At 43.4% G+C, this 18,189-nt stretch overlaps 1 protein-coding gene across 1 annotated transcript in view; it reads left to right on the plus strand.

The window, feature by feature from the left end:
* The window catches only part of LOC121917605 (protein phosphatase 1 regulatory subunit 37-like), a 41,665-nt gene extending 24,274 nt beyond the window's left edge, over positions 1 to 17,391 (plus strand). Inside the window, exons 4-13 of the mRNA XM_042443697.1 lie at positions 1,517 to 1,617; positions 4,174 to 4,293; positions 5,891 to 6,041; positions 7,434 to 7,589; positions 8,806 to 8,918; positions 9,621 to 9,762; positions 9,893 to 10,059; positions 11,815 to 12,775; positions 13,864 to 13,954; positions 14,581 to 17,391. Coding sequence (XP_042299631.1) covers positions 1,517 to 1,617; positions 4,174 to 4,293; positions 5,891 to 6,041; positions 7,434 to 7,589; positions 8,806 to 8,918; positions 9,621 to 9,762; positions 9,893 to 10,059; positions 11,815 to 12,775; positions 13,864 to 13,946 — 1,994 coding nt within the window. The 3' untranslated portion in view covers positions 13,947 to 13,954; positions 14,581 to 17,391. The remainder of the gene's footprint in view (positions 1 to 1,516; positions 1,618 to 4,173; positions 4,294 to 5,890; positions 6,042 to 7,433; positions 7,590 to 8,805; positions 8,919 to 9,620; positions 9,763 to 9,892; positions 10,060 to 11,814; positions 12,776 to 13,863; positions 13,955 to 14,580) is intronic.
* Positions 17,392 to 18,189: the final 798 nt, after the last annotated feature.

The raw sequence follows: 18,189 nt of genomic DNA on the forward strand, positions 1-18,189 counted from the left end.
TATGTGATGGGGCAGGAGGAGAACCAGCCGCCGCTTCAGGTTATCTGGCTCTGTGACAGAAGTAAAAGCCAGGCCTCTAAACATTCTTCATATCCATTGTACAGTTAGAAATCTGTACTGTGGTGCAGAAAAAATGGACTTGAGTTTCCTTTTCTTGTACATTTACAAAACAAGTTCTTAGTTCTCAAGAAAACCAGAGTTCATACTTTTCTTTTCTGTAACTTCACATCTCAGGATAACCAATTCTGGGAGTTTTCATCCAAAAAAGTATTTTTCCCAAGCTCTGTGTGAGAGAGTTTTGAAAAGGGATGGATAGGGCCTGTTGAAAGATATGGGAAGTGTTCGAGCTGATCTTGGTCATTCCTAGGGTTGCCTTGCTTTTGGTTATTGCAAGTTCAAGAAGTTGCATCGAATGTCCCTGGGAGCCACAGGAACTAATTGCCCAAATCTTTTTGTGTGCACCCAGGTTGTTTTTGGCACATTCCCTTGCTCCTGATTTGCATGTGATAAGCTTTTCTTGAAAACCTGCGCTTTCCTCTACTCTATTAATAATTTGAAAACTATATTTTCCTTTTGTTCTTTTAAGGCAGAACCAAACTATGCATCAAGGCCAATTCCTTGGTCTGAAAAATAATGAAAAGCACCTGTGAGCCAGACATACCCAATTCTCAGAGACTGCAGGATGCATCTATGAGCCATGCCACTGCTCAGGACTCTCTGTTCCCTCTTATTCATGATGTGAGCTCACAAATGAACACAGCGTGAGGTGCAAGCAGATCATTAAGTACCTACGAATCTGCCTGCATGAAACTGCTTGTCCAGTTAGTTGAGAGTTTGGAAAAGTTTGGAGTTTTTTTGTACTATAGTTCCCAGAATCACTCATCCAGCATCTCTGTTTTGCATCCAGTCTCTTGGACACAGACTTAGTCAATACCTTCTTTCACAGACCTCACCAACTTTGTGGCTTTCCACATATTTTGGACTGTGTGTCATGTAATCACTGACCAGTGGTCATGCTGGCTGGAGCTGATACGAGGTTTGTAGTTCAAAATACATAAGAAGCACCAGGCCTCCCTTTCTAAAAGTAAAAATTGGAAGGGGTTGGGATGAGTTGTGTCACCAGTCTTAAAACCACACTTCAGCTTAGAAATTTAGAAAATCATCTATACATTGGTTCTAAATTATACAGAATCCGTTTCCCTTAAAAAGGGAATTTTTAAAATTTCAAAGGCCCACCTGAATAAACAAAAGCATTCCTGTGGAAACGGTAGGTTGGAGAGAAATGCTTCTCCAGAAGACCTCAAAACACAGGCAGTTTGTATTGGAGAATATGGTCCTTCAAGCAACCTGGATCTGATCACTGTGAGCAACTGATATTTATTCTCTTGCTTTCTCTCTTCTCCCTGCATCCCAAATTGTGACTTCTTGGATTTATGTAAATTGTGCCTCATGATAAAATCTTATGAACAGCAGAACCTTTCAAATCTAACACTGTGTTTGTTTGTTTCATTTCCAGGGGAGAAGTTGGATTACAAGGCTTGTGAGGCCCTGGAAGAGATATTTAAGCGCCTCCAGTTCAAAATAGTAGATTTGGAGCAAACAAACCTAGATGAAGATGTATGTAACATATGTAAATGTATAAGAAATGTTTATTCATCCCCCCCTCCCCCAAATGTCCTTCTGAAGAGTTAACTGGGCAGAATCCTGCAATTCTACAGCATACAAAATGTACTGTAGATATAAAGAATTAGATTTGCCAGGCTGAATATGAAACAGGGTTGTTGCTTTAGAATTTTGCAGATCCACAGATCAGGAAGGCTTATTGTGAAGTTTCATCATGCAGAACTACATCATCACTACTTTCTCAGTTTCCAACCCACTTTTTAGCTCCTGGTTGTAACACAGCAATTTACTTATGGAAAGCAGAGCTTGGGAGGGGACAAAAAAGCATCTAGCTCTATTGTTGTTGGGCACATAGTAATAACATCATCCTCTGGTACCTCCTGAAAACCCTTGGGAAGTCAGGCAGGGTACTTGTTGCTGTGTATGCAGCCACATTACTGCTTTACCCCAGCCCAGTAAATAGCCATGTTGAGGGGATGGGTTATGAGGGGAAGGAGGAGAGATTCCATAGTTTTGCCTGATGGAACTTTACAGTAAATCTTCCTAATTGAGGATCTGTTAACAGTAAAGCGATATTCTGTATTCAGCCTGTTAACTCTAATGAGGAACCTCAGTCTAACCTAACACTTTGTTGTGGTCACTGTGCCCACCCTTGCACCTTCTGATGGGAGGGCACAGATGAAGAAGGTAGGTAATGGCATTTTGGGAAGTTATCACCACCTTAAACTTGCTTTGAATGCCACTTGAACATCTTTCACGTAGAAAACACAGCAGAGTTAGACTCATTTTATGTAAACACCATTCATGTAGAAAAGTAATGTATCAGATTAAGACTGTGCTACCAGCTGTGCCTATTTTTTATTTACATGGAACTTTACAGTGGAATTGCCCACCTAGAGCCCATAGTTATCCAGTTCAGTATTTCACTTCAGGATTCCAGGACCACAAAGTTCTAGCATCTCATTTGTAGCAGCATGGAAAAATCTGGTTGTCTCTTCAAACAAATACAACATGCTGATTTGGGACATTTCTCGCAACAGGTTCATTGATGACATAGACCAAGTCCTACAAAATAAATAATTTGTGGTTGAAATCTGGAGCAAGGCTGCTCTGAGTTGTTTCTTTGGCTTGCCATACTGGTTTTTCAGGGCCATAACTAGTCATTCCATTGCCTGGGGCCATCTCCCAATTCTGTTTTCTCCCCACCTTTTCTAAATCTGGCAGTGCATAAATGGAATGAAGAAATCATCTGAGTTATTTCATTGTAATAGTTTCTGTTAAACAGTAATACTAACTGCTAGGCAATTGAGAACTGACTTAATAAAATAGAGGTAACTCGACTCTAGAGTTAATCTGTGTATCTGTGAATCATTTCACTATCAAGTTGGAATATTTTAAATTTTAAATTAGGCAAATATTTTAATGGAAACACTAATCATGAAGTTGTTACATCATTATGTAAGTATGTGCATATGCATACATAAGGAAACTAGTAAAAACAAACCCTGCTCTAAAAGTCAACACAGACATCTGGAACATTGTGTATAATTGATATAAACTTAAATGTATAAAACATCCTTCTCAATAAGAACAGGAGCAATAATGATTGTGTCCCTTTTAATAGACGAAGACCTCCACTATTTGCAGATACTTAGGGTGCAGACTGTTCTTCTTCAGAAATGTATGCACATGTGTGCTGGCCAGTTACAGCTAAGTGTGCAGCATTACATGTCCCCACATATCTCCTCCCCCACCACTTTTATTCCTTGACTGAATATACTGTACTGTATTAGTCTGCAGAAAAAGGTCCATAAGCAGTTGTGAGGGCAGCTTTCTGGCTGGTGTGCTGCAGTTTTGTGTGTGCTTCTCTGGGGCCACAGTTATGGCAGTATGATTCCACTTTAATGCCATGACTGCATCCTTTGGGTTGTATGATGAGGCAGTAGAGCTCTTGCCAAGAATTCTAAGTACCACTCCCTAAATTACAAATCTCAGGAATCCATAGAGTGGGACCATGGCAGTTAAAGTGGAATTTGGGTGCTATAACTGTGTGGTGTGAAGGGGCCCTGGAATTAAACCTCACTGAACACAACAGGAATTGTTTCCAAGGGCACATACACAGAGTTTGGGCTGTATGCTTTGAGAAGCTGAGATCTGCTTTTGGTGAATTGCCCTGAAAATTGCATCTTAACATCACAAAGAGAACTTATGTGTAATCTCATTTTAACCTAAGAGGCATTACTATGTCACACAGTCATTCTCATTTTGCACCCCAGTCTGGGTTGCACCCAAAGCAAGTGTTTTGTATTTCACCAATGCAGTTCTGTGTGAAGTCAAAGGCTTTCATGGCCAGCACCCATAGTCTTTTGTGGGTTTTTCGCGCTATGTCGCTGTGTTCTGGAAGAGTTTATTCCTGATGTTTCGCCAGCATCTGTGGCTGGCATCTTCACAACATGGCCACATAACCTGAAAAACCCACAAAAAACAATGTTGTTCTGTCCTGATACTGATGTTCCTCCCTCCTCCTTCCCCCTCTCTTGTCTTTGCCAGGGTGCCTCAGCGCTGTTCGATATGATTGAATACTATGAGTCAGCCACACACCTCAACATCTCCTTTAACAAACACATTGGCACTCGGGGTTGGCAAGCTGCTGCACATATGATGAGGAAGGTTTGTATTGGAATGTCCCCCCCCCCCCCAAACTTTAATTGCATTGCTTTCAGACAGCATAGAAGAAAAAGAATTGACGCTGAATCTGCATCTTCCATGCACAGCTCAAGCTTTATTGTCAAACTACAACCCACAGTGCCAGTCAGTGCCATAAAAGGCATAAGATTTCCCCTCTCTGCAGTTTTTTTTTTTGGAGGGGGGTAGTGGTGATGGGGGGAAAGCTCTTTGTTTTAAGGCAGAGAATTGGCAAGTTCTCCACAATTTCATGGGCCTGGTGAGCATCAGATCTAACCACCCCCACTGAGCCCAGTGAGAGGAATGCAGACTCATTTGCGCTGCTCTGTCTGGTGCTTGTTGCAGACATCAGGACCCCAATGGGACCCAGCTCTCTTGCAGGGAGGATAAACCTCTTTGCCGTTCTCTGCCCATTCAGGAACTTGATAATCTCCTGCGTTAACAAGCTTATTGCTCTCGCTGTTTCTGGCTGCTGGTAGAACATTTTTCCCTGCCACCAGTGGAAAGCTAGATCCAGCTGAGAGGAATCGTGGGTCAGGAGCTAATCCTGCAACTGCTGTTCTTTCTTTGTTTCTTCCTGTAGCACCCATTTGGATCAGTGTGACAGTGTGTAGGAATAGTGGTGAGGCAGTAGTGGTTGAGGTGTATCCATCTCAATGAACAACAGTGCAGCCTGGCTTGATTGTTCTTTCATTACTCTTTGTGGATCTGAAGACTTGAGATTTGAGATGAAGTTTGGTCTTGTGTGCTTTCAAATTGTTTCTGACTTATGGCGGCTCTATCACGAGGTTTTCTTGGCAAGATTTGTTCCAAGTAGGGTTGTCTTCCTCCAAGGCTGAAAGGGCATGACTTGCCCAAAGCCATTCAGTGGGTTTTCATGGCTGAGCAGGGATTCTAACCATGGTCTCCCAGAGTCCTAGTCACATTTTCAAACCACTACACCACGCTAGCTCACAAATGTCTCTGTATATAAAACTACCTTAAACTGAGTGAAAATATTGGACCTGATACGGTCAACCCTGACTGACAGCTCTTCTGTAGAGTCTCTGGTAGGAGTCTTCAGTGGGTTTGCTCTCTGAGGTCCTTGCCTAGGCATTTAGCCTAGGGTGCCTGCCTGCAGAAAAGATACCCACTTCCACCAACACCACTTGGGGAACTAATGTCTGGGGCAACCACACATTGCCTATCCTTCCTTTAAGATCTTCCTAATGACTCAATGAGAGCCAGTGTGGTGTAGTGGCTTGAGTGTTGGTCCAGTACTCTGGGAGACCAGGATTCAAATACCAGCTCAGCCAGGAAACCCACTGGGGAGCTTTGGCGTGTTCTCCCAGCCTAAGAAAAAAGCAGTGGCAAACCCTCTCTAAACAAATCTTGCGAAGAAAACCTTATGAGACAGTTGCCATAAGTAGAGTCAACTTGAAGGTACAGAAGAATAGCAGTCGCAACTAATGACTGAATAACATGACAGCATGGTTCAGAACATGGTTTGGCAAAAGACACTTTGGACTCAATTGTCCTGAGCTGAAAAACATTGTTCTAAACACGTAGACACTCTTTTCTTGACTCTTGCTTTTTCCTACAGACAAACTGTCTCCAATACTTGGATGCCCGCAACACGCCACTCCTGGATCATTCTGCACCGTTTGTGGCACGTGCTTTACGTATCAGCAACAGCCTGGCTGTGCTTCATCTGGAGAATGCAAGCCTCTCAGGGCGTCCCCTCATGTTGCTAGGTGAATAGTTTGAGTTGTCCTTTCTTTCTCAGTTTGCCAGATCTTCTCTCTTTTCTCATCCTCTCTTTATTTTTAGCTGTTGTTATCCTAATGATGAACGCAGTTGACTTGTTTCTGTGAAGGTGGCTTCTGTCCTTTTGAGCAGCATACATGCACATGGTTAATATGCTTGCCTCTTTGTCCACACAAGGGGCTAACCCCACTGCTGTGGGGAGAAAAAACGGCACAAGCCCATTTTAACCTCTTTTCTTGTAAGCTACCATCCAGCTTCCTGAAATCGTCAGATGAGGCTAGATGCTTCCTCCTATTTGGCAAACTAGAACCCTATTATGGTTGTGAATCTTTCCCTCTGCCCCCTCTCCAATATTTATCAAACTTACAACCTACTCTTATTAGTAAATTCTAGTGGTATTCTGTGTGAAGGACTTCTCAGGCCCTTACATATCAAGGGGACTTTGCTGCCCTAAACTTAGAAGGTAGTTGTTTTTGTTTATAGTGTGGATACTTACCAGCTGAACTACTTGATGGGAATCCTGTTCAGCCTCTTCATGAGTTTGTTCTTTCAAGTGTTAGGCTAGGGTTGACTGTTAATGTTGAACTCTGGCAAGAGGTCTTTTGTGCCTCCTAAAATTTGTGAGAAGTACCAAGAGTGGCTGTATCAAACTGATATAATGCAACACTAGTGGCTAAGTTTTTGCATTCTTGCTGAGGGCATTAATAATAAATTGGAGCCAGCCTCACGAACTTTAAAATGCAGACCTGTAGCAATAATGAATGAAGTTTGAAAGAGACTCTCCTTCAGTTACAGTTGCTGTATCCTGGGAGCTCACAGACAACTGCCAGGCTCTATTTGACTTTGTGATTTTTGTTTGATTATTTGTTTCAAACTTCTGTAAATGAGCAGAATGGAAGATTTAGTACTTAACTAGTGTATACGTCTTATTCCTCTCCCTCCTCTTTTTTTCTCCAGTGTGTCTGTCTAGGGAAGACATGAGCAACTGTGGGAGGCCAGGAGACCTTGGGGAGCTGGACCCTTCACCTCTAAAAAAATAATGATTGTATGTCCCCAAATATTTCCCATTTCTGGCAGGCTTGTAACTTATCCCTGCTGCCTCTTGTTTCTTCTGGGAATGGATGGATGAATGGAGAGATAGGAAAAGATGAGAATTTCAGTGGGAGCATGTTCTGTTTCTTCCTTATGTCCATACCTCATCCAAGGATCCAGTGGGATTGGTCTGCCAAATAACTATTCCAAGCTCTACTATGGAGGCAGGGTCATTAACAAATTGGGCAGGCAGATGACTGGTGGTCACCAGAGAGACAAGACAAAAGCAGGACATCTCACATACTGATTTTGTTGTTCCTTCTGTTTCCCCTTTTTTTCTTTTTAAGCGACGGCTCTGAAAATGAACATGAACTTACGGGAGCTTTACCTGGCTGACAACAAGCTGAACAGCCTTCAGGACTCAGCTCAGCTCGGCAACCTCTTGAAATTCAATTGTTACATTCAGATCCTGGACCTGAGGAACAACCACATTCTGGACTCAGGTGAGAGATTCCTGTGGCAGCTATAGTATTTTCCCACATGAATTTGTTTTCACATCTGCTGGGAAGACCTTCTTTGTGTTCCTCCAGCCTCACAGATACACCTGGTGGAAACATGGGAGAGGGCTTATCAGCAGCTGGGAAGTGGAGTTGAGTGGGGGCACTTAACACACCCCTGAAATTTCTCTGTGAAATATCTCCATCAAATTCTGTGTCAAAAAGGGTCTACTTTTGTGACTTTAACCCATTTATGCAAAGTAAGGTGGCTTGGTTATATTTGTGTATTTTGACAGTTCATTTTAGTGTTGTCAGCCATGGGAAATATAAAGGAAGGTGCCATAGTCTGAAACAAAGTTATTTTAGAAGTAGAATAAAATAAAAGGGTTTTAAAAAAACTTTTCAGGTACTTTTTGAGCCCCCTGAAATTTTCTCTCTCGTTTGTTGTTGCAGCTATTGAAGTCAAATAAAGTAGGTTGCAGGCAGCTAGTTCTCATTGCAGTATGCTCATTTTCAATTATTAACATATTTTCATTTTAGTTGTGTCAAAGGGGTCATGAACAAGAACTTGTTGTAATCTGGAAGAATAGGGTTGTTCACTAGTTAATCGATGAACTCATTAAATCTTAAATAAAGATGTGTTTATTGAAATTTCAGTATCAGTGCTAGTAAAGTAATCAAAAGATGCATAAGATGGAATCAAATTAGTGTCCTCAGCTTTTCCTTAGAAACAACAACAACTCTATAGTTATAAACAGAAGAATCAGTATAATGCAGGGAGTTTACAGTGCTGTTACTATGAGATGATAGAAATCTGTTTCTAAAAGGAACTAAACTATATATCAGTTCCTTGAAATAAACATTTGTAGAATGTACTGGTGCTGTGTTCTAAATTTGTATTCTTTTCTTTTAAAAAATATTAATAAATACTTAGCACAGTGTGTTAAATTTCCTGGATGCAAAGTAAAAGTTTATAGATGATGGGGCAGAAGTGGATCAGATGAGACAATAGGTGCACCATTGTGATCAGAGCTTGGAAAAGTAACTTTCCAGGACTTGGTTGTAGTGACTAGTGTGTTTATGTGAGACTGTGCTGATGTCAGGGCTAAACAGGTGCTGGGACTGTCGGGAGGATGAAAAGCTGTTGACTGAGACCCACCCTCACGCCCTCTTTCCAGTTCTCTTCTGTCTTTGCTTGACTGTTTTGTTGTTTGGGTCACAGGGTTGGCATACATCTGCGAGGGACTGAAGGAGCAGCGGAAAGGCCTTGTCACACTGGTGTTGTGGAACAATCAGCTGACTCACACTGGCATGGCCTACATGGGGATGACACTGGTGAGTCAATTCTCTGACATGAAAGGCAGATGCTGTGCTGAATTCTACTGGCCTCTGTTATCAAAACACAGAAACTTGCATTACACTGAGTTAGATCATTAGGCTTTATAGATCAGGACTGTCTATTCTGACTGGCGGCCGGTCTCCAGAATGTCAAGCAGAGGGCATTCTGATCATGCTGTCTTGTCCTTTTAACTGGAAATGCCTGAGATTGAACTTGAGACCTATATGCAAAGAAGAAGTTTCACCACTGAGCTGTGACTTTCCCTTTTTTTAATGCTCCCCTTTGGTTTTCGAACCCTGTTTCCGCTTAGCAAGCTTGTATTAATGTATAAATTTACAGACTTTTGAATTACAAGGTATAGTGATGACCTCTTTCTTTATATGGGTCTTAAACAGAATGCTTATTTTTGTGAACAGATCTTAGCCATGGTCTTGTGTTGCCCTGCTTGCTAGACTTTGTTGAGTCTGCCCTATGTTGTGCCCTGGCCTGCCCACAGGATATGGATAGGACTGCCTGCTGGATTGAGGTTAAATTTCATCTTCCTACCAGTTTTGATTTAATTCACTGGGCTTGTGGCTTACTTGAGATGGCCAGACTTCCGCGCAAAAGAGCCATACGTTAAGAAAGCATTTAATTTTTTGAGCAGTGCTTGAACCCAGAACACAGTAACCTATAACATTCCCTGTTTGTATCTTCAGCCTCACACCCAGAGCCTAGAGACCCTGAACTTGGGGCACAACCCCATTGGCAATGAAGGTGTCCGCAACCTGAAGAATGGTCTCATCGGCAACCGCTCAGTACTTAGGTTGGGCTTGGCTTCAACCAAGCTGACCTGTGAGGGTAAGCCATTCCTTGCCACATCCCCGAGTCACATGGCTCTCTGCTACCCAGTCCTCAGTGGTGGAGATGCTACCACAAGAAAAGTTTGTCTCTTGGGTGTGGGGCTCACTGGGTGTCCTATGTTGTCCAGGGGCTGTGGCGGTGGCAGAGTTCATTGCGGAGAGTCCTCGTCTGCTTCGACTGGACCTACGGGAGAATGAGATCAAGACAGGGGGACTGATGGCCTTGTCTTTGGCCCTGAAGGTCAATCACTCATTGCTGCGGCTGGATCTCGACAGGGAGCCAAAGAAGGAATCGGTATGTCCCTGTTTTTGCAAGCTTGCATGTCATGTGTCTTCCATCTTGTGCTTTTATTGCTGACTGGGGGAAGGATGGTTGTGAAACTTTGGCTGTGCAGCAGAAGTTAAAATACTATAACCCATCCAACCACAGCCTACAAAATCACCCAGTTCACCTTTCACCTTGAAGTGAAGGGGTGGCAGAAAGAGCTTGTCCCATTGTCAAGGAACAAAGAGTGACATTTGGTGATCTGGAGCCACCTATGGCTGGACTCCCACCCAGTTTGGAGACAGAAGCAGCACAGAGTGCCCTGCATGAATGGTAGGATTATCCCGAGTCCCTTCAGTTTAGAAATATATTTAAAGGAATTTCTCTCTTTTCTTTTGAGTAAAATGAAAAGAGGCCCTCTCTTTAGTGGGATTTCTTTTTTGTGATACATAATCTCAAGTGCCCAGTCTGTCTATGAAAGAGAGCTTTCAGCATCCTGTGAGCCCTATCCCAGCTCCTTAGCTCAACTCTACTCCCAGAGAGGAGCATGCTGTGTTTGAACCTTTCAAGATCCCTGGAGATGTCTGTCTTGAATCAGCTATGGAGAACCTGCGCACCAAGTCTCTTGCCCTCTTGGCTTTGCACAAAACAAGACCTTGTGTTTTCCATTCTGAGCCAAACAGAGGAGAGAATGAGTTTGTATACAATAGCAAAAGCAGACATTTCATGTTCTGGATGCAGTGGGACATCCAGAGCTTGAAAAACAGACTGGAATCTTGGATGAATTGCCCAAACATCCCCTGTTAATAGTTATTTCAGGCTGTTTCTGCAGAAACCTTAATTGGACTTGCCTTTTGTTCTCAGGTTTAGTTCTGTCCTGTTTTCCTCTTCTCCCATATAACACTGAGATCTACAAACCTTTCCATAAATGAAAATTCATGCAATCAAGAGCTGATGTCAACTGATAGATTCAGCCTTGGTTTGCGGCCTTCTTGTGCTCTTCCTTGTTACAAACCAGCCATATTGACTTCCAGGTCCCCACCTCAGCCCTGGTTGCAGTATACTCTAGTTTCAGCCGAGTATTACTGTTGGACTGTGTTTCCTTGAATGGCACATTTTAAAAGCTTCCTATATTGCAAGGTAGTAATTCAATTCCATCTGAGGTGCAGAAGGCATTGTCAGAACCACTTGATACCTGCTGTCTCAAATTTCCTTCTCAAAATGTTGTTTTCCTTGATGTAGCAATGGTGTCACTCTCATGAGTGAGTGCAGAAGCAACTGACTGGTAACTATGCTGCCTTTCTTAAATAAATTTCCCAGGGAGCGATTGAGGCTCAGTGTGCCGCACAGAGGTGATAAAACTTGAGTTAAGTAAGCAGGCTGTTTACCTTTAACTCCACATCTGTGGATCTTTGGGACAAAGAGACTTGGGATCTGTCTGTGTATTACATTTTTAAGCTGCTCACTAGAGATGTCTGGGTGGTGTACAGAATATAAAACCCTACAGTGTTGGCAGTAAGATAATGACTCAATGCAGCAGAAAAGGAGAGTTGCTCAAGCTGTAGTGAGCAGCTTGTTGCCATTTCCGCATAAAAACTGACCAGATCCTCTATGCTATGCCACATCTGTATTCAGACTGGCAAGACTGAAAAATATCAAAACTCGCATTTTCACACCCCCAGATTCTGGGACAGAGCAGATTTCCTTTAAATGAACTGTGCACCTCTTGTCCTTCTGCAGCTGTGTCATGTTGTGTGATTTGGCCATTTGCCTCATCTTTTGCAGGTAAAAAGCTTTATTGAGACACAGAAAGCCCTCCTGACAGAGATCCAAAATGGCTGCAAGCGCAACTTTGTTTTAGCCAAAGAGAAGGAAGAGAAGGAGCAAAAACTCCAGCAGTCTGCCTCCATGCCAGAAATCACGGTTACAGAGCCCCTTGAAGAAGGACTGGTGGAAGATGAGGGGCAGAATGGGAACCCAGCATCCACCCCAGAAGAAGGGGAGGAAGTTCGGGAGGCATTAACGCCCCAAGAGAATGGGGCAGCAGATGAGAGAGTTGGAGGAAGCAACGATGAGTCGTCCGATTCAGATTCGGACACTGATGAAGAGGAGGAGGACAAATTAGAGATGAAGGATCTCTCTAAGTCACAGAAGCACAGCAACCTGAATCATGTTGCTGAGTCGCACAAGCTACCTTCCCCTGAAAAGACTAAGGATGTCCTTAGCTCTGAAAATGCACTTCCCCCTTTGAACACTGCAGGGGAAATCAAATGTGAATCTAGAGGGGTAGTAGCAAGCTTGCCTCCAACGCCACCCACTCCTCCTGGCAATGAGAGGCGGATAGCGGTCTCCAGTCCTGGGCGAGGCCACAAAATCTTTGTTGTGACTCGTGTGGAGAGTCTGCCTGAGAAGAAGGATGAGAACCACACACAGGCAGAGAACTCTGTTGCTCTCCAGGGAGTTCCCCCAAAGCAGACTAACCCCCCGGCCCAACCTCAGGCAGCAAAGACTGAAGACTCAGATAGACATGGCAGTGAGCCTGCATCTGAGTTGCGGGCCAGCTCTGAAACATCTCCTTCCACCCCAAATTCTGATTCAGGGGTGGAAAAGATGGACTCTGGGCCATGTGAGAGGACGTCTCACCACACTCTGTTGCCTAATGGACTAAAGATGGAGTTTGTCCATGCACTACCAGATGCATCCTTAAGGCGTGAGGGCAAAATTGCCAGTTGTGCTGTAGAACATGGTAAGAGTACAGTATATCTAAATCTTTGCATTACAAAAGAGGAGATTATTTATATGTCTATTTATACTAAATGTAGGTAGACTCTATCTGTCTGTCTGTCTGTCTGTCTATCTATCTATCTATCTATCTATCTATCTATCTATCTATCTATGCGTGCATGCAATTAACCAATTACACACACACCACTATTATGTTATATTATATTACATTATTGATTATTTAAAATATTTCTGTATTGCCTCCCAGCCCACAGTATAATTTACCTGGGAAGAAACCCTTGGAATATTTTAATTCAGACATAAACATTAGGATCCCAAAGCTTAGTAAACAGCATTTTAAAAAGTGTATTATTTTCCAACTATGATCTCTCACAAAACCCCTAGTGATCTCACTGAACCCTAGAATTCCACATAGCCCTGGTTGAGAAACCTTGGTATAATTTACAATGTATGTAATTTATAATTTTATAAATATATATGAGAGTGATAACTATCATGGTGTGGTGATTTGAGTGTTGGATTAGGACTCTGGGAGACCAGGGTTTGAATCTCCACTGGGCCATAGACATGCAGTAGGTTACTTTCTATGCTGCACTTTCCCAGCCTCAGAGGAAGGCAAGGGCAAACCCCTTCTGAACAAATCTTGCAAAGAAAACCCTATGATAGCTCCACCTTTAGGTTCCAGCCATTCTCACTTCCTTGTGGACACGTTGTCTGACCTGGTGTCGCTTTGTGGATGAGATGGTTGAACTACATGTGGAGTTTCCCTCTGAAAACCAACCATACCCAAGCACTCCATGTGAATGTCTGAAGAATGTATGTATAGATAGAATTTTATGTATAGAAAGAAAAGAGAATGTAGAGTCAATGCTGGGAGTAAGCAGATCACTTTCCCCAAGTCTTTTGGACTGCTGCTCCCATAAGCTTCAGCCAGCAGTGCCAGTGATGAGAAACATATGGGGATTGCCATCCAAAACCTCTGGAGGGCACCAGATTGCCTATCCCATCGTACCCTGCAAACACTCCTGGAATATGTGAGTGGTTCATTGGGTGGCTGACTCTCAGAATCTCCACTCTGCCTTTTTTCAGAGCTGAACTGTTCCAAGAATGAGAAGGAGCTGGAGGAATTACTTTTGGAAGCGAGCCTAGAGATGGGGCAGGAACCAATGTGACACTTTAGGTAAGGCACTTACAAATGCGCAGAGGGAGAATCTGTCAGCTAGAGGAGGGATCCAACAAGTGCTCAAACTACTCCTAAGGACACAGACAATTTATCCTTGGAATAGCTTCACTCAGGAAGGCCTGGTCCAATTGCCACTTCCTAAAAGCACAAGTTAACCTTAGTGATTTCACTGGGTGTTTGCTTTTTTGTATATACGCTTTAAGCTTGGGGGCTAGAGTCTGGTGGCTGAGGTTGGCCTTTTGAGAGTCCCATATGCCTCACTTATTGAAATCTGTATTTCCATTTCTCATCCTTTTCCAAACACATCGAGTAGTTATTAAGGGAGAAGGCCTACTTTGGGTTATGTGAAATGCTTGAGAGAAGGAGTGGGAAATACTCATTTGCCATGTGAGAAATGAGGGCAGTGAAAATGTGAAGTTTAGGAGATGCTATATTTTCAGAGTGGGCAGATTATAAATGAGAATAGCCACATACATGATGTAGTTGGGAAGATTGTATTATAGGCATTGTACAGATGTATAGGTAATTAGCCATTTGGTACAAAGCAGATGGCTTACCAAACAGTTCCCTTTATAGCCGTGGTCCTCTGAACTCTTTATTTCCCTTTCCTCCTTTTCTTTCAGTTCTGGACCCTTCTATGTCAAATGGGTTCGGTTTGGGAAGAGCCTATCTAGCTTTACTCCCCCCCTGCACCATGTGATTCTGAGGAAAAAAACCTGACTCTGCACTACAGAGGCAATACAACCCCCCTTCCAGAACTTCATTCCCAATTATGCCCCTCTCTCACCTTCACATTCTTGATGTCTTCCCTCTGAGAAGAGAGGCTGTGCAGCCAGGCTGATCAGGACGCAAAAGAAGTGAGAAGAAAAGTCCTTCCTTGAATACAAGGAGTGAACTCGTGATGCCTCCTCTGCTTTCCGTTCCTCTCTGCAAAACTCTAGCCAAGGCACTTGGCAGTGTGTTCCTTCTTGCTGGGATGTCCCTTCCAAAGGTAGTCACAAGGGAACTTAACTCCCAGACTTTGGTTCAATGGGCAGGAATCCTCTTTCCAGTCTAACTGGGAGTTACTTTTTTTGCTTTTTTCAAAAAAAAGAACAAAAGCCCGAGAGGCGAACAGCGCCTGCGTTCTTGTTGTCTGTGCATTAGACTTGCAACAGTCTCCTGGAAAACAGGACACTTAAAGAGAGAAGGGCAACTCTCCTGCATCAAGATGGAAAAACATTACTGTTTTGCAGCCTTCCCCGTGGAGAAATGTCTTTCGACCAGGCAAAGACTACTGAGGCTGCCGATCCACAGCACAGACTACTATTTATTTTCATTTTCATTCCCTCTTCTTAGTTGCACCTCCTTGTTTGTTCGTCTTTGATTTGGTGTCTATTTATAATGGAACGGGAACAGTTTTCCTTTGAATCTGCGATACCTTCAGACTGACTGGGTCTCCCTTCTGGTTTTCAGAGTCAGCCCCGTGTGGAAAATTTGCTTCACTTTGCAAAAAAATAATAATGGGAGGGAGGCTGTGGGTGTTGTTGGGGGTTTCTGATGGGGAAACAGAGAGGGCAGCAGAAGGAGTGGGGTGTGGGTGAGAAGGTGTTGTGCATCGATGGATGACTTTTGCCCACGAGTGAGCTGCTGTGGTTTGAGCCACTCTGACATCTCTTCATTTTCAGTGGACACAAAAGAAGAGAAGAAGAAGAAAAAAGGTAAACTTCTTGCACTTCCAAGGAAGATATCTCTCCTCCCCTCCCAAAGCCATACCGTGACAAACTTTTGGACAATGGGGGAGGAAGTGTCTATGGGGTATTCTTCTGTTTCAAATACAGTAAAACTGATGGTAAAGCTTCAGTAAGCTATCCTGGTGGGAGAGGGCAAGGTTGTTTTGGTCTTTGTCCCCCACCCTTGTGATAAAACTGACTTGAGAAACTTGAGGATGCTGCTGATTTGTGAGTAGTTCCATCTGCCCACTGTCCCTGAACTTAACACTTCTCTTCAGGTTGCAGAGTACCTATACTTATACCAGCGGTGAGTGAGAATGTAGCTCCAGTAACAGGAAGCCAACTCTCCTCTCACCAGGGCTCTTCACTCTTCAAATTTACTATTGTCCTAGAACCAGACTGAATTCCCTCACTAGCAAAACCGCTTTCCCTTCCTTTGGGAATCAGGGGCAAGGGGGTAGGTGGGAAGGGAAAGAACATTGCACCCTCAATTTAAAGCATGAGTCTTTCTTCCAGTTGTGTTCCTTATGGGGAGAAGCTCCAAGTTTGGTGCATCTTCTGGTAGGGTGCTCCTCCTCAGAAGTTCTGTTTTGGTCAGCCTGGTACTTGGAGGACTGAGCTTCTGCCAAAAAATGTATGCGATGTTCTGGGGTGGGGGAATCCTTTAATTTCTCAGGGAAGGGCCTTTTGCAGCAACCCCATCTCCTTGTCATGTAGCGCTCTTGCCCTCAAGAGATAAGCCAAAATACCTAGGACTGTGAGTAGAGATGATGGGGCTCACCTGCATGGTCTCCCCGACTCCCCAACCTGCCTGTTGCTGTGATGCATCCAGGCTCAGAGGTCCCAGAAGTTGTTATAGAAAGCTTGCAAAGTCTAGATGCAGATGGCCTCTTGGATAGTAGCAGAGGCTAAAATCTTTTCCCCAAAATTGTGTGGAGGGAAACTTTCTCACCAGGGAGGGATCAAGGGTGGGAGGGTGAACCGCCTTCTTTCTCACATGGTTAAGGTCTGCCGTAGCGGAAGGGGTTCAAAAGAAGTGACCATTCCTTTGGTTTTAGACCTTGGCGACCAGAAGCACAGGTGCTCTTTGGTTTGTTGAAATCCCCTTCTTTTTCTTCCCCCAAACACCCCGTCACTATGGCCCAATCCAAACTCTTAGTTGGTCCATAACTGACTACTTTGCCCCTCTCCACTGAAGCAAAATTTAAGGTACAAATCTTATCATTGAAGCAAAAATGAGGAGGACTCTCTCTTTTTCTCCACGGACAGAGGAAAAGGCCTCTCCCCTGCAAAAAAAGTAGGGGGTGTTGGCTGTTGGGTAGATGTAGAATCTAAAAGCTTTTTACTTTATTATTATTATTTTTTCTTAAGTGCAATAAAATCTTTTATCAGGGAGCTAGAGAGGACACTTTCGCTGCATGGAGTTTTCAGGCTGGAGAGGCAGAAACACAACTGTGTGCCCTTCATCTGCTTGTCCATGAGTCTCTCTTATACACACACACACAGACACACAAAGTTGAGATACACAGACACCCTTATACAAGGAATTTCTGCTGCGTGAACACTACATTTACAGAAAAGATGGCGCCAGTTTGATTTTGTGTTCTTTTTTCTTTCTTTCTTTCTTTTTTTAGAGCTAATGTTTGTCATTCCTTTCTGTTGTGTGTGGAGTTTTATTTTTGTTGAGAAACTGTCTTCTATTAAATGAAAAGCTGCATTCATCAAGTGGCTTATCTTCATTTCTTTTGGGGGGCTGGGCTGAAGTCATGGACAATATTCTTTGTCAGACAGAAAAAAGACATGTTATATCATATGCATCAGGTGGATGTCAAATGATGGCAGACTGAATTGAAATGCAGACTAGGAGCCCATCCACATTATATAAGATTAGCCTTGTGACCCCACTTTTAACTGCCATAGTTCCATGCTATGAAATCCTGGGATTTGTAGTTCCACAGGATACTTAAAATTCCCAGTCTTGAGAAATCTAGTGCCTTTGCTGTTTGCCTTCCAGTCAGTTCTGACTTATGGTGACCCCAAGGCAAACCGATCATGAAATCTTTCTTGGCAAGATTTGTTCAGAAGAAGTTTGCAAATGCCAGCTTCTGAAAATCTGACCTGCCACACTCAAGTCAGGATTTGAACCCTGGTCTCCAGAGTCGTCGTCCAATGCTTAAACCACTGCACCATGCTGGGGCTCTACAGCTTCCCCAAGCTACAAACCCCAGGATCCCATAGCACTTAGCTATGACAGTTGAAGTAGAATCATAGTGCTATTATTGTATGAAGTGAATGGGGCCCTGAACATACCAGGACCTCTTTCTGAGTACACAATGTCACCATGTTGACACCAAATTAACTGTCGTGGTTGCATGACACTGAGAAAATTAATTTCCCTTCCAATTGTAATGAATGCTCATGAGAATGAGAACCTCAAGGGTATGTGCGTGTGTGTGTCAGATGGTCCCACACTACCTGCCATGGAAAAAGTCCTGGCACTATTACATCCTGTGGTGTAGG

Source organism: Sceloporus undulatus, unplaced genomic scaffold (assembly GCF_019175285.1).
Source record: "Sceloporus undulatus isolate JIND9_A2432 ecotype Alabama unplaced genomic scaffold, SceUnd_v1.1 scaffold_24, whole genome shotgun sequence".
Classification (NCBI taxonomy): domain Eukaryota; kingdom Metazoa; phylum Chordata; class Lepidosauria; order Squamata; family Phrynosomatidae; genus Sceloporus; species Sceloporus undulatus.